Genomic DNA, 23,984 nt, shown 5'->3' on the forward strand with positions numbered 1-23,984 from the left:
GGTTTCCTAATGAAAAACAAGTAGGACCTACAAGCAGGAAGCAGATGCTACAAACTGAAATCATGACTGCTGCCCGGTGGCTTCATTCAGGCAACACCTCTTCCTCCGCGGCTGGCACATTCCTGGCACTGGAGGTATGGTCGCAAACAAGGCTGTTTCGTAAGGAACAAACTGTCTGGCAGAAGAGATGGACACGGCGTCATGTAGTGGGTGACAGACACACTGGATAGAAATGATGCTGGTTAGGGAAGAGAGTGATGGGTGGCGGCTATTTCAAACAGGAGATGGTGGCACTGTGAACAGAGACCTAGGCAACCATACCCCAAATGGGGAGACAGCCACGGCCAGTAGACAGCAAGTGCAAAGGCCCCGTGGTAGGAATGAGTCTTCTACATTCAAGTGCTGCAAGAAGGGCAGTGTGCCAAAAAAAAAAACCAAGAGTGAATGAGGCTCAAAGTGGTATTAGAGAAGGTTAAGAGGGTAGCCAGGGACTGGGTCAATGGTTACTTAACCTTGGGAAGGTGTGAATTTCAAAAGGGAAAATATAAACATTTTAATTTTCCCTAACATCAAACTGAAATATTGCCTTTAGATGCACAGGCAACAAACCACCGTATTTATGAGCAGTGGCTGTGACTTTGCATAGAAAATCATAGCTATTTTCACATCAAATTACAGTTGTCACAATAGTTATGAGGCCCACTACTTAAAATCAAGGGCATAAAGAATTATATTGAACGCATCACAAATTTATGTTGATTATTTTGACATCTGCATCTTAACTAACTGGTTACCCTTTGTAACCCTGTGTCTTTCCTTTTATACTTTATTAACAGTATTCTAGGAAGGGGTCCCCAAGGCCTTCCCAAACTGCCAGGGGTCCAAGTGCAGAGAAGGTTCAGGAGTCCAGGGCAGACTCCAGGACCAGGCAGGGTACCCAGTCTGACGCCAAGCCACAGGTAGGTCCTGCTGCTCCAAGCGGGGCAAACACGAAATCTGAACCTTCGCTCCACAGAGAGCCCTGTGCCTAACAGAGCTGGTGCTCAACACAGCACACATTAAGAAGTTTAGAATGGTGCCTGACCAGGCAGTGGCGCAGTGGACAGAGCGTCAGACTGGGATGCGGAAGACCCAGGTTCGAGACCCCGAGGTCGCCAGTTTGAGCGTGGGCTCATCTGGTTTGAGCAAAAATTCACCAGCTTGGACCCAAGGTCACTGGCTCCAGCAAGGGGTTGCTCGGTCTGCTGAAGGCCCACGGTCAAGGCACATATGAGAAAGCAATCAATGAACAATTAAGGTGTCGCAATGTGCAACGAAAAACTAATGATTGATGCTTCTCATCTCTCCATTCCTGTCTGTCTGTCCCTGTCTATCCCTTACTCTGACACTCTCTCTGTCTCTGTAAAAAAAAAAAAAAAAAAGGAAGTTTAGAATGGATGGATCTCATTTACATTGTCAATAGATCACTGTAATAAATCGATCATTTTTAACAGATTAAGTGCTGTGTGGAAAACTGATGTTAAGGGAGGGGCACAGAATGAAATCCTGATTATTTCTAGCTGGAGGTATAAGGGCTTGGGTTCTTAAAACAAGTAAGCCTTAACTTTTATCAAGTAACTTGAGTTCTTTTTTTTTTTTTTTTTTTAATTTTTTTGCATTTTTCCGAAGCTGGAAACTGGGAGGCAGTCAGACAGACTCCCGCATGCGCCCGACCGGGATCCACCCGGCATGCCCACTGGGGGGCGATGCTCTGCCCCTCTGGGGCATCGCTCTGCTGCATCCAGAGCCATTTCAGCGCCTGAGGCAGAGGCCACAGAGCCATCTCCGCTCCACTGGAGCCTCCGCTGCGGGAGGGGAAGAGAGAGACAGAGAGGAAGGAGAGGGGGAGGGGTGGAGAAGCAGATGGGCGCCTCTCCTGTGTGCCCTGGCCGGGAATCGAACCTGGGACTCCTGCACACCAGGCCGATGCTCTACCACTGAACCAACCAGCCAGGGCCAAGTAACTTGAGTTCTTAAAGACAATAACGATTGGCTCTGGCCAGTTGGCACAGTGGTAGAGTGCATGGATGTCTTGGGTTTGATTCCCAGTCAGGGCACACAGAAGCCCCCATCTGATTCTCCACCCCTCCCCCTCTCACTTCTTTCTCTCTTTCTCTCTCTCTTCCACTCCTGCAGCCATGGCTCAATTGAAGTGAGTTGGCCCTGGGCACTGAGGATGGCTCCATGGCCTCCGCCTGAGGAGCTAAGAAGAGCTCGGTAGCCGAGCAATGGAGCAGCAGCCCCAGATGGGCAGAGCTTTGCCCCCTAGTGGGTTTGCCAGGTGGATCCCAGTCAGGATCATGCATTCACTGGTTGAGTCTTGTATGTGCCCTGATGGGAAGGGGGTGGGGTGGCAGGGGGATCGACTTCTCAGACTTGGCCTAGCAGGCCGATGCTTTAACCAACTGAGCTAAACTGGTGGTGGTGGGGGGGGGGTCTCACATACTGTTCTATGACTGTGTTTTCACAGAGTATCCCACAGACATCATTTAATAGTTATACCATGTTCCACTGTATAAAAATGAAAAAGATCCTAATTTTAAAAGTTTCATACTGATAACCTTTTCAATTGTTTCAAATATTTTACAGCAGGCACAACTGTCCTCAAAGGACACTGTTCTCCAAGTAGAACTATGTGAGTCGTGCTGGCTGGATTATCAGCAAGGCTGGGCTTTCCGTGCACACCACTGACCATTCCCAGCTCTCTTCTCCTGGGGGGCACCAATTCCTGCTCTGGCTTCGTTTCTCTATTGGGCTGTTGATGCCCCCCCACCCCAGGTGGAACCACTGAGGTGCTCTTTCCAACCCCATTTACTAACCAAGCCATCGCCCCCCCCACCCGTTGAGGTTAACTGCCCCCCTTATCATACCCTACCTCACGGAACCACCCCGGCCGCACTACATGTGAATTACTATACTCTCCCGATTCCTATATGTTAGGCTTTGAAAGCCTGCACGCCGTCCTGCCCCATGTCCACCTGACCCCTTTTCTCTCTCAGGATGTCCGTGGTTATTCTCACCTGTCCACTCTCCCCGGTGAACCTGAAGACCTACCTCTCTCTCCAGCTTCTTTCCTAACTTCCCCTTCGGGTGCCCGTGTTCACCCGGAACGCGTGCACAGGGGAGACTCGTCTCCGCAGCATCGAGTCTTTCTACCCCCCGTCACAGCCTCCCCTCCCGGTCCGAGCGCCTTTGTGTGTTTGAGCACTTTGTCCGCGCTGCGCCCGGGAATGACCCTGGGGAACAGCGGAGCTGCCGCGGGCAGCCTGGTCCCATTTCCACCACGGGGCTGCCTCCCCTTCCTCACCCGTCAGGCCAGGTGTTGGCAGCTGGCACACGCTGGCATCGCCACGAGGAGAAAATAGTCACGTTCACGCTGGGACTAAAAGTTCCCGGGAAAGGATGTGATCGTTTTGTTTTGTTTTGTTTTCATATGTCATATTCTGAATGCCTTTTTAGCATCTGTCGCAATGACTTGCCTCTTCTCTCGTCTATTATCGGGTTGACTATTAACCACACCTTTGTCCAGCCACCGGTATAAGCTATTGCCAGTGGTAACACTTTTCCTGTACTGGTACAGTGAGTCTATTCACTGATAGAGTTTCTTAGGTTCTCTGCACTTATAATTATGAGTAAGGAGGCCCTGGCCAGGCACCAGAAGCTGTTTAGAGTGTTGTCCTAATATGTCAAGTTTGTGGGTTCAACCCCTAGTCAGAACACAGACAAGAATCAACCAATGAATGCATCAATTAAGTGGAACAACAAATCAGTGCTTCTCTCTCTCTGCCTCTCTAAAATCAATACTATCTACACACACACACACACACACTCATGAGCAAATTTAGTCCGTGTCAAAGATCAGAGACACCACGTCATTTGCCCGAAGTATATATTTCTGCTTGACCAAACCCTAGGAGTCAGGGCTGATTTTCAAGCTGAAGTCTCCCCTTTGCAGAGCCATGAACTCTCGCTCTGCCCCCAACCCGGATGCTCCCTGTCCTGCGCGGACCAGGACGCAGCCAGGGCCCGACAGCGTCCGCGCTCGGCCACACCCCCACCCCGCGCAGACAGCGTCAGTGCTCGGCCACGCCCCCACCCCGCAGACCGGACAGGACGGCCGGGTGGCAAGCAGGGATCTGAGCCTCACCTTGTAGTGCGCCAGCTGCAGGGCCAGCTGCACAAAGGCGTCGGGGCTCGTGCGGCACTTCTTGATCAGCCCTTTCCCAAAAGTGTCGAATGGAAAAGAATGGAAGTCCACGTCATTGGCCAGGAGGCTGGCGCTGGCGAGGGACGTCTCTATCACCTCCTGACACTGGGGGACAAGGAGAGAGAGGGTTCCCGGTGGCGGAGGGCTGACCCGCATGCCCACCCGCACTCTGTTGGCCGAGCTGCCGCTCACACACAAATAGCACGTTTTGGGGGTTTTTTTTGCTTCTTTCCAGAAAGATTCTATCCAGGGGCGGCAGTGCGTCAGCAACATGGCACCTGCCCTCTGGGATGACCAGTGCGGCCCCCACACAGGAGGAACACAGGTGGGAGGGACACGGGGGCTGTCTGGTTCCTGATGGGACCCCCACAGCCATCCCCAAAGCCATGGGCTTGTTTTATAAAATCCATTATGACACAGCGGTTAGCGTGGAACCAATTTTAGGAAAAGAATGGGGCCCTGGCCAGTTTGCTCAGTGGTAGAACGTCACCCTGGTGGGTGGAAGTCCTGGGTGGGAATTCTGGGTCAGGGCACACAGAAGCAAACATCTGCTTCTCCAACCCTCTCCCTTCCCCTCTCTCTTCCCCTCCCACAGCCATGGCTCGATTGATTCAAGTGTGTCAGCCCCGGGCACTGAGAATAGTTCTGTGGAGCCTCTACCTCAGGCGCTAAAAATAGCTTGGATGATTTGAGCATCGGCTCCAGACAAGGGTCGCCAGGTGGATCCCGGTTACAATGCATGTGGGAGTCTATCTCCCCACCTCTCACTTAAATTAAAAAAAAAAAAAATTAAAGAAAACACCGTTCCTTCAAAAGCCATGAAATAATGTGGAAGAATCAACTAAAGGGCACTAAGTGGGAAGAGCCAGTCAGCGGGGCAGTAGCTCTCCAAGAGAAAGGGGCCGCAGGGCATCAAGACACCACTGTGTGAGGCTGGAGCCCCGGACACAGTGTTTTCTGCACTGAAAATTGCTTCTCGGGCCCTAGGAACTCCCCCTTGGATTAGACGAGCTAGGATTTGGTACTGCCGACCCTAAAATCCCTTCCCGAAAGGGCTTGTACAGAATGGGTTACTCTCTCTGAGAAGCTTTAGGAGAGACAAAAATGAAACATGAGTGCCTTGTCGGGTATTTCAACTCTAAAGGGAGTGAGTCTGCTCTTCACCTCTTCCCTGGGACGTGCCACTCAGGCTGAGCCGGAAACCTCACCAACAATCTTAGCTGAGAGGTTCAAATGGAAGCAGAAATATTCACCTGGGTTTCCAAGACAACAGGAGCTGGAGCCTGGAGCCACTCCCTGGTCCCAGCAAAAACCCCTCAGGCGGACACATTTCAGTCTCCTAGGTCTTCAACTGAGCCGCGAACACTTGGCTGGACAAACTCCCACCCAAGAGGAATAACCCTCCCGTGCGACCGCTTGAACTTACTTCCTCCGGGATGTCCCACTGTAGCCGGGTGGGGTAAGGAATGTTCGGGTTGAGGTCCCCTTTACAGTGTCCGTCCTCCAAATAGCCCAGCTGAAAGCTGTCAGTGGCCATGACATACTGTTGGGGGGGGGGGGGAAGGACACATGTGGGAAGTCAGGCGACACTGTGGTTCATGGTGTCACATAAAACGTATCTGTCCTCCCCAAGTAGACAAATCCTTGCTCTCGGTAGAGATAGTGTTAAGACTGCCCGACAGCGAGCGAGCGAGAGGGGTTTACAGCGTGGTGAACACGTCAGGTGCGCTGCACAGGTCAGACCGTTCTCGTCTCCGCGCTAGAGCCGAGGGGAGAGCTGGACGCGCCCGGCAGCCGATGGCTGGACTTCCCAGAGCCACCACCCCGCAGACAGCATCATAGCACTCCAGACCTGGGGCCGCTCGGAGCCTCCTTCGGGGTCCCAGCTGTGGGCCAGGGGTCTTGGGAGCCACCCTACTGAATATTTACATCTAGACTCTAAGGCAGGGGTCCCCAAACTTTTTACACAGGGGGCCAGTTCACTGTCCCTCAGACCGTTGGAGGGCCGGACTATTAAAAAAACTATGAACAAATCCCTATGCACACTGCACATATCTTATTTTAAAGTAAAAAAACAAAACGGGAACAAATACAGTATTTAAAATAAAGAACAAGTAAATTTAAATCAACAAACTGACCAGTATTTCAATGGGAACTATGGGTTTGCTTTTGGCTAATGAGATGGTCAATGTGCTCCTCTCACTGACCACCAATGAAAGAGGTGCTTCTTCCAGAAGTGCGGCGGGGGCCGGATAAATGGCCTCAGGGGGCCGCATTTGGCCCGCAGGCCGTAGTTTGGGGACCCCTGCTATAAGGTCTTCTGTATAAATAAGAGACGAGGTGAAGCAACTTATTCGAAGTGACCCTCCTCAGTGGCCAAGAGCCGAGGGCAGCTGTGATGATCGTCTTTTCACTGTTTATTCAACGGTGTTTACTGAGCACCTACTACGGGCCAGAGCCTCTCTGAGCACCGAATGGTACACAGAACGGACAAGAATTTCTGCCCTTCCTCAACAACTGAACCAAGGCCACAGGACCCAGCAAGGCCAATCCTAGGTTTCCACTCAAGAGCTAAGAAAACATATGTTCACATAAAACTTGTACACAGCCTGACCAGGCAGTGGCGCAGCAGATAAAGTGTCGGACTGGGATGCAGAGGACCCAGGTTTGAGACCCCGAGGTCGCCAGCTTGAGCATGGGCTCATCTGTTTTGTTTTTTTGTTTTTTTGTTTTTTTGTTTTTTCATTTTAGAAAGGAGAGAGAGAGAGAAGGGGGGAGGAGCAGGAAGCATCAACTCCCATATGTGCCTTGACCAGGCAAGCCCAGGGTTTCAAACTGGCAACCTCAGCATTTCCAGGTCGACGCTTTATCCACTGCGCCATCACAGGTCAGGCCAGCACGGGCTCATCTGGTTTGAGCAAAAGCCCACCAGCTTGAACCCAAGGTCACTGGCTCCAGCAAGGGGTTACTTGGTCTGCTGAAGACCCGCAGTCAAGGCACACATGAGAAAGCAATCAATGAACAACTAAGGTGTTGCAACGCGCAATGAAAAACTAATGATTGATGCTTCTCATCTCTCTCTGTTCCTGTCTGTCTGTCCCTGTCTATCCCTCTCTCTGACTCACTCCCTGTCTCTGTAAAAAAAACAAACAAAAAAAAACCCCAAAACAACAACAAAAAACTTGTACACAAACGTTCACAGAAGCCCTGCTTATAGCAGTCAAAAAGTGGAGACAGCCCTGGCCAGAGAGCTGGGTTGGTCAGGAGCACCGTCCCGAAGCGCAGAGGCTGCCAGTTTGATCCCTGGGCAGGGCACATGCAGGAGTATGCTCCTCTCTATCTCCCTTCCTCTATCATTAAAATTAACAAATAAACGTTTGGAGAAAAAAATAGTCAAGAGAAGTCAAGGAAGGGATCACAAGGGCTCTGAACCGAGTCTTGAGAGAGGGCTGGGGGACAGGGACACTGAGAAGAGGTGAGGCAAGCTGAGGGGCCGGTGGCGGGGGGAGAGGAGAGCGCTCTGGGCCGAGGAGAGAGCACGTGCAAAGGCCCCGTCAAAGAAAGCAGGGTAGGCCCTGCAGTCTCTGTCGCTCCAGGAGTAAAAACTGACAGATACAGTCTTATAAAAATGAAAAAAGTCCAGAGCCAAAGCCTTCAAAGAAATTTCAAGAAAAAAGAATGAAGTAAAAGGTATCAAGGTGTCTTCAGTATGTCTACTGTGCGATTTCACCAGGGCTCCACGCCCTGGGAGGGACGGTGAGGGAACCGGCCTGCGCTCACGGAAACATGTCCCCCCCGACAGGTAGTGGCTTTGGGTCATTTTATTCCACTCCATTTATTAGAGCAGCGGCAAAATAAAAGACTATAAAAATACAGTCTTAGCATTTGGTGTGACTCTCGAAGGGGCCGTTGCTTTGACAGTTACTTCAAGTGTCACCAAACCAGCCTGCCCAGGCGGTGGCGCAGTGAATAGAGCATCAGACTGGGGTTCAGAGGACCCAGGTTTGAAACCCCAAGGTCATCGGCTTGAGTGCGGGGGTTGCTGGCTTGAGCATGGGATCATAGATATGATGACCCCATGGTCGCTGGCTTGAGCAAGGGGTCACTCACTCTGCTGTAGCCCTCCCCCCAGGCAAGGCACATAGAGAAGCAATCAATGAAGAACTAAAAAGCCACAATGAAGAATTGATGCTTCTCATCTCTCTCCCTTCCTGTCTGTCTATCCCTATCTGCCCCTCTCTCTGTCTCTGTCTCAAAAAAAAAAAGTCTCACCAAAACAAAAGAATACAGAATTTTGGGTCAAGTCCACCACTGATCCCAGAGTTTAGCAACTTCTTCAAACAAGAGCCCGACAGGTGAGTGGAGAAAACAAGACCTTTAGTCAATTTTCCCACCAAACATCAAACAGTTCAAATAGTTCAGAGAGAAATGAATGTTTAAAAGTTTAAAAGGGCAGCAGGGCCAGTCCTCACAGTTTATTTTTAAAAGCTGGGTGTGGTGGCTTTTAAGTAACTTGGTAATTTTTAAGAATTAATTTTAAGACACAGAGCACCTGGTTAATGATTTAACCTGATACACCGTAGCAATAGCTGCTGAAGACTCTTCCCAGGTAGTCAGACAAGTATCGCAACGCGACACTCACTCTGGGGTTTGTAGATGTCCAACAGCGACCTCCTCACCCGAGTTAAACCCGCGGACACTCACCTCCCAGAGGTGCCCCACGATGGGCGCGTCGGCCCAGGAATGCTCCGCGTTCATGCCCATTTTCCCGTTTTTGAAGACAATAAATGTGAAGGACTTGTCAAACCACCTATACGGAAACAAACAAACAAACCAAAAAAAACCCAAAACCGTTTATGGAACTTCAATGTTTAAAGAGACAAAGATAAACAAAAGCCCTAACGCCGTTTCATTCTGGAGGGGCCGGCTGACTTTGCACCCAGCCTCCCGGGACGGTTCGTGGAGGAGGTTAACCACTCTCTGTGGCGTGAAAATAAAGGCATACTAGGACTCTAAGTCACTCGTCCTTCTCTGGTCCAGAGCCAATGATGGGCACTTGTGTCCTGAGGAGACCAGAAGGAGCACAGGACGTTTTAGGATAACCAACATGGGCGCATAGGCAACTGCGGAGAGATGGGAGGCTTCGTGTGCCTGCACCCCCACCTGCCTTTACAGGTAAGGAAGGGGCAGCTCCGGGGAGGGGGTGTGTGGGGGGAGGGAACTGCCACAGAACTGTCACAGGCCCAGAGCCGACCTCTGGGCGAGGCTCCCTCCGCCACCTCCTCCCGCCTGGGTCCCTGGCAGCCACGCCTCACTAACATCTCCAAACGGAGGTTGGTCGTGCACAGGGCAAGAGTCTCAAATATGCCGCTTTACCTGTGTGTGTGCGCGTGCGCATGTGTGTGCACGAGAGAGACAGACAGGCCAGAGACAGTTTGGGTGAAGACAAGGACATTCAAAGTTACATTGTTACACTAGGGCTTTTGACTGAAGGGTACAGGTGCCGGAGGCTGGGGTCAGCCCTTACGCTCTCAGGTGAGGACGTACCTGTCGTAACACCTGCCGTGCAGCAGAGACTTGGCGTAGCTGTCCATCGACCTCACCGGGTCCTCCTTTTCAAATCCCTGTTCAGTTTCGTCCAACGTCACGAAGAATGCGGCCTTTTCCACGGCGTCCAGAGATTGCTTGTTCTTCCCACGTCCAAAATAGGCTTGGCGGCACCGGGCCCAGGGCACCCTGCGGGGAGGAGCCCGCACAGGTAAGCCGGGAGCAAGCTGGGTGACGTCGCTGTGCGCATGGTGTTTCAAATGACATCGTTTTTCATGGTTTACACATGGGTTTTTAGGAACTTCAGGAAAGCCCGCATTTTCGGACAGCCCTGACCAAGGTCTGGCAGCAGGCGTCACGGCCAGGGCCTGTGAGCCCTCCCCGGTGTCCAGCCCTGCTCCACGCCCCCTTCCACGGACCGCTCACTGATCCACACTGCCACGCCACACCCATCTTTCAGATGAGTAAACTGAGGCACAGGGAGAAGGTTCCAGCTACTTTGTGGAAGGAAGGGATTCAAACCCAGGCCAGCCGGCCCAAGTCCACGCTATGAACAACACAGGACATCCCGCTACGAGGGACATCCCATGACGAGGGACATCCGCAATGAAGAACAACCAGGAGGCGAATTCGGGGGCTCCTCTCCATCCCACCTTGCTCCTAACAGAGGCCACACTGCTGTACCTTGGGGGTTCTCAAGCAGGGATGGCAGGGTCCCCCTCAGCGACACTAGGCAAAGTCTAAAGACAGCTTTGCCTGGCACCACAAGGGGGCTGTCACTGGCAGCCAGTGGTTAGGGCCAGGGACGCTGTCCATCACCCTATAACACACAGGACAGTGACCCCCTACCCCCACACACCCCAAACAGATCCTCCAGCCCCAGACATGTCCGAGCCGGGGCTGAGACCGGTTCTGAGCACCTACCAGCAAAGTCCTCAGGCAAACAAGGGCTCTGAGCGACCTGTAAACAAGGCAGGAAGTGAACCCTAACACAGGCCTTGCTTGAACTTAATCTGTTTCCTACAGTAAACAGGAAGCAGCCCCGTGAAAAAGCCTCTCTCCCCGTCACGTGGCCCGGCACCTGCGTGCACATGCGCACGCACACACGCCTGCCTGTCCCCCACAGAGGCAGCCAAGGTGACCCAAGGGCGGGCTGGGACCTGCTACCTTGGAAAAAAACGGAACCACTGCGGGCTCCGGTGCCTCTCCGGAGTCGCCCCCCCCACAGGCTGCGGACACGCCTCCTTGCCAAAGGGGCAGGGAGAGAGCCCCGAGGTGCCCCCACAGACTGGACACAGCCACCGTCACAGGAGCACACACCTCTCCCCCGCGGTGAGGGCCGCCAGCTTGGCCTCGCCGGGCTGCGGCTCCGACGGGTCGTCCAGAATCCTCTGCATCTGCTGCTCGATCTCCCGGGGCAGCAGCAGCCGGCCGTCGTGGTACAGCCAGACCTTGAAGTAGCGTCCCTTGTGGAAGACGACGATGTGCTTGCTGTCTCTCATGTGCTGGATGGTGTCTGGGCGGGGCACGGGCGAGACACAAATCCCCAAGCACAGGTCAGCGGAGGGGGACAGAGTCCCCCGGCCTTCCTGCGGCCCCAGCTGCTCACCCTGCGTGACCCCCTGGCTCACGCGTCCCCTGCTCTGTCTGTAGCGGGTGAGGGACAGGGTCGGAGCCCAGCGCTCTGCGGCCCCACAGGCCTGACTTCCAGGCTCTGCTGGGCCCCTCACAGACTGTGCATACCAGTGATTTTAACCCTTTCTAAGCCTCCCTTTCTCATCTGCGAAACGGGGCTGGCAGCCGCGTCCCTCCTACGGATGTGCAGGGATTTAAGAGACGGTCTCTCGTGCCTGGTCTTAGGGGAAAAGCTCTCAGGTTCCCACCGGTGAGTGTGTCAGCTGTGGGCTCGTCTTACATGGGCTTGGTTGTGGTGGGGCACATTCCTGCCACTTTTATTCGACTCAATGTTAAAAGTCCCAGCCAAGGCCATTAGGTAAGAACAAGAAAAAGGCATCCATGTTGGAAAGGAAGAAAAGAAAACGGTCACTATTTACAGATGACATTTACATTACATACAGAAAACCCTAAGGACGGCACCAAAAAACTGTTAGGACTAATAGACAAATGCAGTATCAAGTTGCAGGCTAAAAAAAAAATCAGATGCATTTATTTCTATCCCGAGGACGAACTATCAGAAAGAGAAATTAAGGGGGAAAAAAACATCCCATTGACAACGGCATCTGAAAGAATCAATGACCTAGGAATGGATTTCGGCAAGGAGGCGACCACCGCAGGCGCCAAGGACGCCAGGACAGGGCCAGCGGCCCCAGGCTGCGTACTCACCCGCTTCCTCTCCGGGGATCCGAGAGGTGTTGAACATCCGCTCCCACTGCGCTGAGCACAGCGGAACTGTGGACCCCAGGAGAAGAATCTGGAACGGAAACGTGTGTCAGACAAACAAAAACCCCACGAGGGGGAAAGAGGAGCAGTGTGAACGTCACACGTACACATGCCGGATTTGTGTCCCGTGCACCTGACGTGGCCCGGCTCCATCTTCCCCGAACTCTGTTCAGAGCAGCCGTCCCCTGGGGCGCCAGGCTGCCCCGGGGCCTTGCCGGACCACGGCAGGGCACCGCTCTGCATGTCATCACCTCCTAAATAACACTGGAACTGGTCAAGTACACCCAACACTTCAACCGAAGGGGTATTTACAAAAGAAATGTCTTGTTCCTCTTGAGTACTTCACCGGCTCAATTATTTTCCTTCAAAAGTAGACAAGAGCCTGACCGGTGGTGGCGCAGTGGACAGAGCGTCGACCCGGGACACCAAGGTCCCAGGTTTGAGACCCCCCCCCCAAGGTTGCCAGCTTGAGCGTGGGATCATCCATATGAACCCAGGGTCGCTGGCTTGAAGCCCAAAGTCACTGGGCTTGAGCCCCTTGGTCAAGGCACGTACGAGAAGCAATCAATGAACAACTAAAGTGATGCAACTATGAGTTGATGCTTCTCATCTCTTTCTCTTCCTCTCTGTCTCTTTCATCTTTCTCTCTCTCTCTCTCCTCTCAAAAAAAAAAGTAGACAAGAGTTTCTTCAAGGAGCAAATTAAAAAGTACATCAGACATGTCCAGACCCAAAAAAGTGCATCCCGGTGTGATCCCATTTACATAAAACTTCAGAAAATGCAAAATAGCCTAGAGTGACAGCCTAAATCAAGGGTCCCCAAACTTTTTACACAGGGGGCCAGTTCACTGTCCCTCAGACCGTTGGAGGGCCGGACTATAAAAAAACCTATGAACAAATCCCTATGCACACTGCACATATCTTTTTTTTTTTCTTGTTTATTTTTTTTTATTTATTCATTTTTAGAGAGGAGAGAGAAGGGGAGAGAGAGAGACAGAGAGGAGAGAGGAGGAGCTGGAAGCATCAACTCCCCTATGTGCCTTGACCAGGCAAGCCCAGGGTTTCGAACCAGCGACCTCAGCATTTCCAGGTCGACGCTTTATCCACTGCGCCACCACAGGCCAGGCTGCACATATCTTATTTTAAAGTAAAAAAACAAAACAGGAACAAATACAATATTTAAAATAAAGAACAAGTAAATTTAAATCAACAAACTGACCAGTATTTCAATGGGAACTATGGGCCTGCTTTCGGCTAATGAGATGGTCAATGTCCGGTTCCATGCTAGCCCTAACAAGTGATATGATGCGCTTCCAGAGCTGTGACGCATAAATCCCGTGTCACCGGAAGTAGTACTGTACTCGCACTGACCACCAATGAAAGAGGTGCCCCTTCCGGAAGTGCGGCGGGGGCGGGTAAATGGCCTCAGGGGGCCGCAGTTTGGGGACCCCTGGCCTAAATGGGTCGGGGTTACCTGGTGGGTGATGGATGGGGAGAGGGCGCAGAAAGGGACAGGGACAGGGACAGGAGAAGCGGAGATCACAAAGGGGCACGAGGAGCTCCGGGGGGAGGGGGTGTGCCCACTGTCCCGAGTGTGTAATGAGCACATATGTACTGGTCAGAACTTGACACTGCCCACTTCAGGCGCACACAATCAGTCACACCTCAATCAAACTGTTTTTCAAAGAACTTTTCTGAATAAAAGCAGTGTGTTGGCTCACTGGTTTGAGTTCCTCCCGGTCCAGCTTGCGTCTGTAGAGCAGGATGGCGTGGATGGCGTTGCCGGCCCTCGCTGCCTGGATGTGCGTGGGCACCACGTACAGCAGATCCTGAAACAGAGCCCGTGTCAGCAGAGGGGCGCGTTCGCGCATGACGGCCAGCGTGACACACGGCGGAGCGCGTCAGCCCCGTTCAACCGGCCACACGGGTGTCCGCGTACACCTGCTTGGCTGGAAGATAAACCGTCGCTTCATTTCCTATACTTTGCCCGTTTGATTCTGTTCGTGTTTTATATCAGAACAGAAACAACCAAGTACTTCTTGGGTTAGTAAAAGAGACAGTCTATTTTAAAATTAAATTTTATTTTTTTTATTTTTTTTTTTAAATTAAATTTTAAATGAACACAATTCAAATGGAAAGATAATAGTATTTGGTCCCCAATAGCCTCATAAAACACATCAAGAGAAAAACAGGAATAAAAGGAGTGGTGAGGGAGTTTTCTGAACGAGAAGTAACCGAGGGTGAAAGTACCTTGGCTATCGAGCCGTACAGTGCCTGCAACTTTCTAAATTCTGAGACACATTTCTAGGTGTCACTTTCCACGACCGGAAGAAAAGGCCGAGGGACACAGGTGTGACCAGGCTTTGAGAGGGTGCGTCCCGGCCCGTGCGGGAAGCGGACACTTCAGGGAGGAAGGGCGGGCAGCAGGCGAAGTAGCCAGCCGCCTCTCAGGGAGTCTCTGTCCTTCTGAGAGTGATTCCGATGGGGGGAGAAGAACGTTAAAAGCAAAAGAAGGAGGCCCTGGCCGGTTAGCTCAGCGGTAGAGCGTCGGCCTGGCGTGCAAGGGGTCCCGGGTTCGATTCCCGGCCAGGGCACACAAGAGAAGCGCCCATCTGCTTCTCCACCCCTCCCCCTCTCCTTCCTTTCTGTCTCTCTCTTCCCCTCCCGCAGCGAGTGGCCCGGGCGCTGGGGATGGCTCCTTGGCCTCTGCCCCAGGCGCTAGAGTGGCTCTGGTCGCGGCAGAGCGATGCTCCGGAGGGGCAGAGCATCGCCCCCTGGTGAGCAGAGCATCGCTCCCTGGTGGGCGTGCCGGGTGGATCCCGGTCGGGCGCATGCGGGAGTCTGTCTAACTGTCTCTCCCCGTTTCCAGCTTCAGAAAAATACAAAAAAAAAAAAAAAAAAAAAAAAAAAGCAAAAGAAGAAAAAAAAAAGAAAAACAACAAATGATATCAAGAGAAATCAGGAAAAATATATAAAGAGGTAGAGACCAGAAAAGGGAAGAGAACAACCCCCCCCCCGCCGGGATTAATTAATTAAATGATGCTCGGGAACCCAAAGTGCGGGGCTTCGAACACAACAAGGGCAGGTGCTCCCCCAGACCTGCGTACAACGTCTCGCCGGACCAGACCCACGCAAACGACACCTGACCAGTGACTCTGTGGCGTCTCAGGGAGCAGGACAAAGCTCAGCGTGCTGGCAGGGGGCAAATGCTGGCCAACCCCGCCATCCCCAACCCCTTCCCACCACGCTGCGGTGGCCCTGCTGTGTACGCAGTGATGTTGGGAATACATTGTTTCAATGTTAAATGCTAGGCAGAGGCACAGGTGCTGACGGGAGGAATTCTGCTTGCCCCAGGGGCGTTTCTGTAACCCAAATTTCTCAGCCCTGGAGTACAGTGCCTTTGAGCTTCCTCATAAATACAAAAGGACATCCACTCAGTTCTCTGGTGTGGGAAGCAGGTCCCTCCCTGCCTAGGCTGGTGGGCGTGAAGCCTTGGGCAGAGGGAGCAGGACAGGAGGGGGGCGGGTCAAGCACACGTGCCTCCCCAGGCAGGGCCCTCGGCCTCCACGGCCGGCCCGGGGGACTCACCATCGCGTAGTAGTTGCTGTTCACCATCAGCGGCCCCCGGCCCCGGAGGTAGATGTATTCTTCCCACCAGTCACTCACCTGTTGGTGGAAACACACAAGCTGAACAGGGGTGAGTGACACCGGGCCGGGGGTGTGTGTGTGTGTGTGTGTACATTTAGCGCATGATAACAGGAAATGAAAGTGGGTTTTCTTTTTAAAGTCATGACATAGCTCGAAGGGAGACCGCCTGCATTTTACAGATGGTTAAAAAAAAAAAAAGGACCAAGTGGAAAACAGTAATCAATGTCTGCTGACATTTCTTAATAATCAATACTTGGCCCTGGCCGGTTGGCTCAGTGGTAGAGCGTCGGCCTGGCGTGCAGGAGTCCCGGGTTCAATTCCCGGCCAGGGCACACAGGAGAGGCGCCCATCTGCTTCTCCACCCCTCCCCCTCCTTCCTCTCTGTCTCTCTCTTCCCCTCCCGCAGCCAAGGCTCCATTGGAGCAAAGATGGCCCGGGCGCTGGGGATGGCTCTGTGGCCTCTGCCTCAGGTGCTAAAATGGCTCTGGACGCAACAGAGCGACGCCCCAGAGGGGCAAAGCATCGCCCCCTGGTGGGCATGCCGGGTGGATCCCGGTCGGGCGCATGCGGGAGTCTGTCTGACTGCCTCCCCGTTTCCAGCTTTGGAAAAATAAAAAATAAAAAAAATAAATAAATAAACATATCCTATTTAAAAAAAAAAAAATCAATACTATCCTGGCCCTGGCCGGGTGGTTCAGTGGATAGAGCGTCGTCTCGGCACACCGAGGTCCTGGGTTCGATCTCATCAGGACACATATGAGCAGCACAATGAGTGTGTAACTAAGCGGAACAATGAGTTGATGATTCTTTCTCTCTCTCTCTCAGATCAATGAAAAAACTTTTAAAACATTAAAAAAAAAAACAAGACTATCCCAAACTGTGCTGCCGACCACATCCCCCTGACCCACTTCCCGGGTCTCTGGAAGCAGCCACCTCCCCATCCTGGTCGGTTCCCTTTCAGAGCCTCCCAAATTGTCCTAACTCCTCAGCACAAAGTCCCATCATCCCCCCCACCCCAGGGGGCAGCAATCTCTTCCTGACCATACCCACAACCTTTCGGACCAAGAGACCACTTATTTTCTTTACGTTGTGTTGAAGCACGTATATATACACACATCAGTACACAGGTAAGCGTCAAAGCGCAGGTATGACCCCGGTGAAGAGTCCAACACTCCTGCGCACCCAGCCCCTGATCAAAAGAGGACCACGTCCCCTACCCCACGCCCCCCCCCCGGCCTCTCCCACCCCTGGCAGCCATGCTCACTCCTATAGCCCCCCGCCGGTTCTGTCTGGGTCACAGGAGCCTCCCCCCACCATGTCAGCAGCTGTTCCTCAGAACCTAGACTCCCGGCCCCACCCGGGTTCACCCGCCAGACGTCCCCTCTTGCCACCGGGCACAGGGAAGCCCAGCTGTTCTTGGCACGGATCGGTATTCTCATACGAAGAACAAGGAAAGCCTGTGGGTTTGCACTTACGTAATTGGTGGCCCACCAGGACTTTAACTTCAGATACCACTGCAATTTTGGCCCCAGGCTGACAGCGAAATCCTCGGCCAGAGCCGTCATCCGCTTAAAGTCCGCTTCCTTCATTAGAGGCCTGACCGATTCCAGATACTGGGGTGACGAGAGACACACAGGGGCCAAGTTAAAACACACGGTTTCCTTAGAAAAGATTGACACCTACGGAGAAGAGGTGAAAGCGTCCCCCACCTCCCAAGCCGGTTTTGCTAGTCCCCACGCCAGCTGGCGGACCCCAGTGCTCCATGATGTTCTGGGTGGCTGGTAATGAAACAACTGAACCTTTCCACCCTGTATCAGCCGAACGAGCCCCCCGGGTCCTGCATCACCAGACAATCACCACAGTGACTTCCGGACGGACGAGACCACAGTTTGGTTAACCAGGAAATTTCAAGGGTGTCTTTTTCACTGTCATCTGGCCCTCAACAAGAGCTCCCATCCTCCCCTTCGCTAGGACGACATGTGACCCCGTGACGTGTGATGACATGGGGAGGGGGCTGAGTGTGGGGCAGACCCCAGGGCAGAAAGGAGGGACCGGAATAATGACAGGGGACGGGGACAATCCTGGCACCAGGCCCAGGCCGGGTTTCCAAGTTGAGGATTCCCAAAACAGGGCAAATGTCCTTAAGGTCACAGAATTGTACACTTTCAAATGGCTAAAAATGATCGTTTTTAAGTTCTGTGCGTGTCCACCACAATTTAAAACAGTGAGTGATGGAATCTAGCACAACCACCGAGCTGGACGCTTGGGGCGAATTGCACGGTGGGTGAATTCTATCTCAATAAAGCTGTGTAAAAACTTTGCCAAGTGGTTTCTCTGTCAAATATGATGCCTTGAAAAAAAAAAACACACAAAGAAACAAAAAAATATGCCTAACAGGTGCTGATACGTTAGGGAAAAAGATTTCCTGCGGTACTGCTGGGAGCTGAATCGCCCAAGTGACGGTGATGTCACTGACAACTGTCATCCAGTCATAAACCTTAATCCCACAGCCGGCCGGCGTTTCCGCGGGAGTAGCCACCACGGGCTTGGAACTACACCCACCCTGTTCACTGTGTCCTTCACGGCGGGGACGGGCAGGCGTGGCAGAGACGTCTGAAAACTGTACAGCATGGGTTTTCGGCCTGAAAAGATCTTGACCATAGCCTAAAAAACACAGAAAAACAAAACAAAACAAGTACATTTCAAAAGTTGAGACGATGTTAAAGATCTGAAACCAGTTCTCAGGGGTCTGTCTACAACTTACAATTTTTGGTGGTGGTTTATTTTTCCTCCAGTCCATTTTCTGTCCCTACCCTCGCAGGCCTTAGCTAGCAAAGAAACGGGGAACCCCACATAATAATCAGGCTGAACAAAAGGCCTCGGTCTGCACGACGCTCTGAGATGTCCGACCTGGTCCAGGAGGTGCCAGGCCCCCTGGCCAGCACCCTGACATCGCAGTCTGGCTGCTCTTCTGCACGTGGGGTAAGTTCACCCACCTACTTCTGCGAGGCTCCTGGTTTTGGGATCGGTTCAAGGCGCTGGCAACAGGGAAAGGGGGCTGAAGCCAAGGTGCCTGGACCTCACGCCATCGCCAGGAGAAGCGGCGTGGCCCTTCCGGTCACTGTCAAGCCTAGTGGACAGCACCTCTGCCTGCCATCGGCCCTTGCTTTAGGCTGCAGTGATCTAAACTTGGTGTAGTGGCTGGTCATCTCACATGGACCAGACCTCGCAGGAATTCCTAGGGCTCCCGGGGAGTGTGTGTGTGTGTGTGTGTGTGTGTGTGTGTGTCGGGGGGGGGGTGCCCGATTCCCGACGCTGAAGAGCTCTGGGACCCAACTGTGCCTCGACCATGAATGCCACCCTAGGGAACACCATCTGACTTATTCTGTAAAGTAGGGGAAGCCGTCTCAGCACCTCCTCCAGGTGTTAGCTTCCGCTTCTCTGGAAATCAGAAAACTTAACCCAAACGGTAGCAGAAGTTGGTCAGGGAGAGAGCCAAGGGTGGAGGGGTGTGCAGTGGGCTGGCGCACAGGGGCGCCTCCCAGACCTCTCGCCAGCAGGGACGAGCCAGCCAGCACCCTCTGCAATCGATGCAAACACCCACCCACGCGCACGGCAGACGGGTGGCTCTCGGGTAAGCGCCGCCAAGAGCTGGTGGGAATCACTGGAGGCTCAAGGGGAACCAAGCAGACCTGGTCGGACAGGTCGCCAGGTGCGGGGGAGGGGGAGAGAGACCACTTAACCCTGGGGCTGTAAGTGAGAAAAGCTACCAAGAAGTGGATGGGCAGCATTTCCTTCGTGGACGACCTGGGGGCCCAGCCGAGCGGACGCGAACAGAAAACGTTCAGAACTCACTCATGTCACTCAAGAAAGACAGCTTGTGGGCCCACACTCGGGCGTCATGGTGAGTCAACCCTCTGTGGTAAGTAGAGGTCGACTCCCAAGTCACCACGGGTTAAAGGGGGAGAATGTCCTGTGAGGACCTTTCTCCCTTTAAACCAGGGGTCCCCAAACTTTTTACACAGGGAACCAGTGTACTGTCCCTCAGACGGTTGGAGGGCCAGACTATAAAAAAAACTATGAACAAATCCCTATGCACACTGCACACATCTTATTTTAAAGTCAGAAAACAAAATGGGAACAAATACAATATTTAAAATAAAGAACAAGTAAATTTAAATCAACAAACTGACCAGTATTTCAATGGGAACTATGCTCCTCTCACTGACCACCAATGAAGGAGGTGCCCCTTCCAGAAGTGCGGCGGGGGCCGGATAAATGGCCTCAGGGGGCCGCATGCGGCCCGTGGGCCGTAGTTTGGGGACCCCTGCTTTAAACAGTGAAAGCCACGCACAGGAGACCCTGGGCTAAGCGAGACCCGGCAGCTGAAGAAAGACAGGTGCCACGTCCTCGCCGATCTGTGGAATCGACAGAATGGGGACGGCCGGGGCTGGGAGGTACGATGGGTAAAGGGGACCAAGTTTCACTTCCACAAAGTACATAACGTCCCTGGGACCTACTGTCAACACAGGGCCTAAGACTGAAGGAAAAAAGAAGGAATCGTTTTTGGGAGGGGTTGTTAAGTTTGCGTCATCGACAGCGGTGACGGCTTCCCAGGTGTGTACTTATCTCCAAACCCAGCGAGCGATGCCGGTGCCACACACACCCCCGCCCACCGCCACCCTCACCGGGCCCACCCCAGGAAAGTGGCTGGGACATCGCGCCCCCGCCGCTCTGCGCCCAGCGTGCGCTCAATTACCATCCAGACTTGGGTGGCGCGGCTCATGCGGCCGTACTCGGCAAACATCCAGCCGTGGTAGGACAGCAGCACCTTCAGGGAGTAGCGCATGGTGAAGATCAGGGCCACCCACAGGCCCGTGCCGAACAGCACGCCGCTGACCACGTTCTTCGTCTGGCTGGACATGTAGCCCCGACCGCAACTAGAGACGAGACAAGCCGGGCACATGTGAGCAGGAACTCTAGCCGGGCCTGACCGCGGGGGTTGGGGGTGGGGGTGGGGGGGACATGCTTCTTTGTTCCAACAACAGAGACTCGGGCACATTTCTTCTTGTCCTTGAAACAGATCAGCCCCATCTGCTTTCATGGGTCCTCAAAACACCGAGGCTAATCTGTGTATTGTCGGGGGGGGGGGGCGGGATGCACAACTTCCTCCAGGGTCTAGAGACGAGACGGTGACAGAGGGGACGCATGTGAGGCTGTGGCCTGCCCCCCCAGAATGACGATGCCCCCAGAAGGACCTGCGTCTCCTCGGCGGGGGGGCTCACCGCCCGCCGGTCCCTGCCGTTCCTGTCCTACCGGGTATCACACTGTTTCTCAGACATGCCTTCTGATGTCGTTGTCGCTCATGAGAAACTTGGATCATCTGACAAAACCATTACCTCAACTATTTATAGCAAACAAACCTGGTTTTTTTGTTTGTTTGTTTGTTTTTTGTATTTTTCTGAAGCTAGAAACGAGGAGAGACAGTCAGACAGACTCCCACATGCGCCCGACCGGGATCCACCCGGCACGCCCACCAGGGGCGACGCTCTGCCCACCAGGGGGCGATGCTCTGCCCCTCTGGGGCGTCGCTCTGCCGCGACCAGAGCCACTCTAGCGCCTGAGGCAGAGGCCAAGGAGCCATCCCCAGTGCCCGGGCCATCCTTGCTCCAATGGAGCCTTGGCTGCGGGAGGGGAAGAGAGAGACAGAGAGGAAGGAGAGGGGGAGGGGTGGAGAAGCAAATGGGCACCTCTCCTGTGTGCCCTGGCCGGGAATCAAACCTGGGACTTCTGCACGCCAGGCCGATGCTCTACTACTGAGCCAACCGGCCAGGGCCACGAGCCTATTTTTGATGGAGGCAGGGACATGGATCGTGCACACACACAGAGAAACCGAGCGCCTACCACGACCTGTCAAACAATAAAGACAGCGTGTCTTTTCATTTGCTGAGGAAAGTGATCTATCTTTAGGACAAAGACAAGACTGTAGAAACGAGGAGGGGAGGCACATGCCTTCACACGCCTTAATGGTTTTGCTTTTCGTTTCAGTGGTCTGGGGAAGTGCAAAACATGCACAAAATAAAAACTAAGTGTGCTTCAAATTGCTAAAGTAACCAACGTGCAGCCTGAAGGCATCGCCGATATTTGGAAACCATCATTCTATACTACTTCAGTGGCATAGAAACAAGGGCGTGTGCTTCAAAACTGTCACCTTTCCGGAAACCCTCCAATCTCGAGTTCAGGTGGAACCGCGGTCCTTACTCAAAACCTACACATTCTTTTCTGACAGCAATCTAATCTACAAGCAATCTTGGACGCAGACATGTAAGAACCTATCTCTGAGCCTGACCAGGGGCTAGCGCAGTGGATAGAGAGCGTCCACTCGGAACGCTGAGGTCGCCGATTAGAAACCCCGAGGTCACCAGCTTGAGCACGGGCTCATCAACATGATCCGAAGGTTGCCAGCAAGAGCCCAAGGCCTCACTCAGGCTTGAGCCAGGGGGTCGCTGGGGTCACTGGCTCCACGTGGGCTGGAGGTCCTGGCCGGATCCCCAGTCAAGGCACTCATGAGAAGTAATCAACGAACAACTAAAGTGAAGCAACTACAAGTTAATGCTTCTCACTCCCTCTCCCACCCTCCCTCTCTCTCCTTTCCTTTCCTTTCCTTTCTCTCTCTTTCTCTCTCTCTCTCTTTAGGAAATAAAAACCTTATCTCTGAGCTGATCTACATTTTAGATGTCTAAGTGTTACATCATTGAAGGAAAGACATACACACTCACTCAATTCACAAAAATCCTATCAGTATCTCAGCATTAACAAGCAAATGACACGTGCAGAATTTTTGTATGCACAAACACAAAGGCACCGGAATAAAAAACCATGTGCAAGAAAGCTGCATGTAAAGAACAGGTTCCCAGACAGCCCGTAACCTGGTCTTTCTAAATGTGGGACAAGGATGGCCCAGTTACCAGCAATAGGTTTACAGGGGCAGAGAAACACCTCTTAGAAAGATCCAGATTAAAAGGGCTTTAAATAGCCCACACTTCTAAATAAATATAATCCAGGGTTAAGAGACAGCCCACAGTCACGAGTAAGTGAAAATTCTGCGTGAAAACCCACACCCATCTGGAAAGCGGGCAGGAGCAGCACAGCGTTTGCCTGGTCAGGCTGTCGGCAGGGGGTTGGGACCGGGCCCCTTGGGAACTGAGGGATGAAAGGGGAGAGGCAGGGTCTGGCTGTGAGGAGAGTTGATAAGAGTGACAAGGCACCTGCCCGGGGCAGCCCCAGCCCACAGGCAGACCAGGGAATCTGGCAGGCATCCAGGGCAGGCACGCTTCCACTGAAAGGACAGGGAGTCTTTATTCTGAGCCTCGCAGACGCTTTATAAAGTCACGAGCCAGCGTTCGCCGGGCAGCTTGAGAACTGTGGGTGGCTCAGCTGGACTCGAATCCAAGGGCTTCCGAAGGAACAGTATTTAAATCCAACCCACCAGCAAGGTGCCAGTTTATGCAAAGGCCCAGGGCTCGTGTGTGTAGCTTGGGCTGGACCCCAACACCGTCGTCCTGTGCGCGCGCGTGCGCACACACACACACACACACACACATGGGCTGCATCAGGTCCCTCACACACACACACACACACACACACACACACACGGGTTGCATCAGGTCCCTAAAGGATTCTCCCCAACTTCACGTGCAACTCTCGGCCCAATCACGGCACACGAACACGAGGACTATTTCTCCAGTAACAGAGCTGAAGTGTCCAAGGGGAACGGGAGCCCTCACACCCGCCCAGGACAGGGGACAAATGCCGACGTGGGGACGACAGCAAAACCTTCACACGGGATCCAGAACAGTAACGGTCATTCCACTTGAGAAGACAAAAATGTCAGCAACCAAGACCAAAAAAAAAAAAAAAAAAAAAATGTAGCTTCCTGGAGGATGGGCGGTTTGAAAGGGTTACTCACGTCGTGTCAAGGGTCCGGTTGATCTTCGCAATTATTCCCAGCGAGGGGTCGATCTTGGCATACATGGTTGACATAACACCCACCACCACAATCAGCCAGCTGGAAGGGCTCGCCGGGTACACGCCAGTGATGATGCCGTTCTAAAAAAAGAGATACGCCACCGTGAGCGACATCC

The 23,984-nt window shown here is 53.0% G+C and overlaps 1 protein-coding gene across 1 annotated transcript in view; it reads right to left on the minus strand.

The window, feature by feature from the left end:
- The window catches only part of CPT1A (carnitine palmitoyltransferase 1A), a 55,208-nt gene that overhangs the window by 9,325 nt on the left and 21,899 nt on the right, over positions 1–23,984 (minus strand). Inside the window, exons 3-14 of the mRNA XM_066252264.1 lie at positions 23,810–23,949; positions 20,600–20,780; positions 18,403–18,504; positions 17,316–17,453; positions 15,781–15,858; positions 13,914–14,021; positions 12,137–12,224; positions 11,114–11,309; positions 9,794–9,982; positions 8,951–9,056; positions 5,673–5,789; positions 4,187–4,351 (exon numbers count right to left, since the gene is read on the minus strand). Of these exons, the coding sequence (XP_066108361.1) occupies positions 4,187–4,351; positions 5,673–5,789; positions 8,951–9,056; positions 9,794–9,982; positions 11,114–11,309; positions 12,137–12,224; positions 13,914–14,021; positions 15,781–15,858; positions 17,316–17,453; positions 18,403–18,504; positions 20,600–20,780; positions 23,810–23,949 (1,608 nt within the window). The remainder of the gene's footprint in view (positions 1–4,186; positions 4,352–5,672; positions 5,790–8,950; positions 9,057–9,793; positions 9,983–11,113; positions 11,310–12,136; positions 12,225–13,913; positions 14,022–15,780; positions 15,859–17,315; positions 17,454–18,402; positions 18,505–20,599; positions 20,781–23,809; positions 23,950–23,984) is intronic.

Source organism: Saccopteryx bilineata, chromosome 1, assembly GCF_036850765.1.
Source record: "Saccopteryx bilineata isolate mSacBil1 chromosome 1, mSacBil1_pri_phased_curated, whole genome shotgun sequence".
In the NCBI taxonomy this organism is placed as follows: domain Eukaryota; kingdom Metazoa; phylum Chordata; class Mammalia; order Chiroptera; family Emballonuridae; genus Saccopteryx; species Saccopteryx bilineata.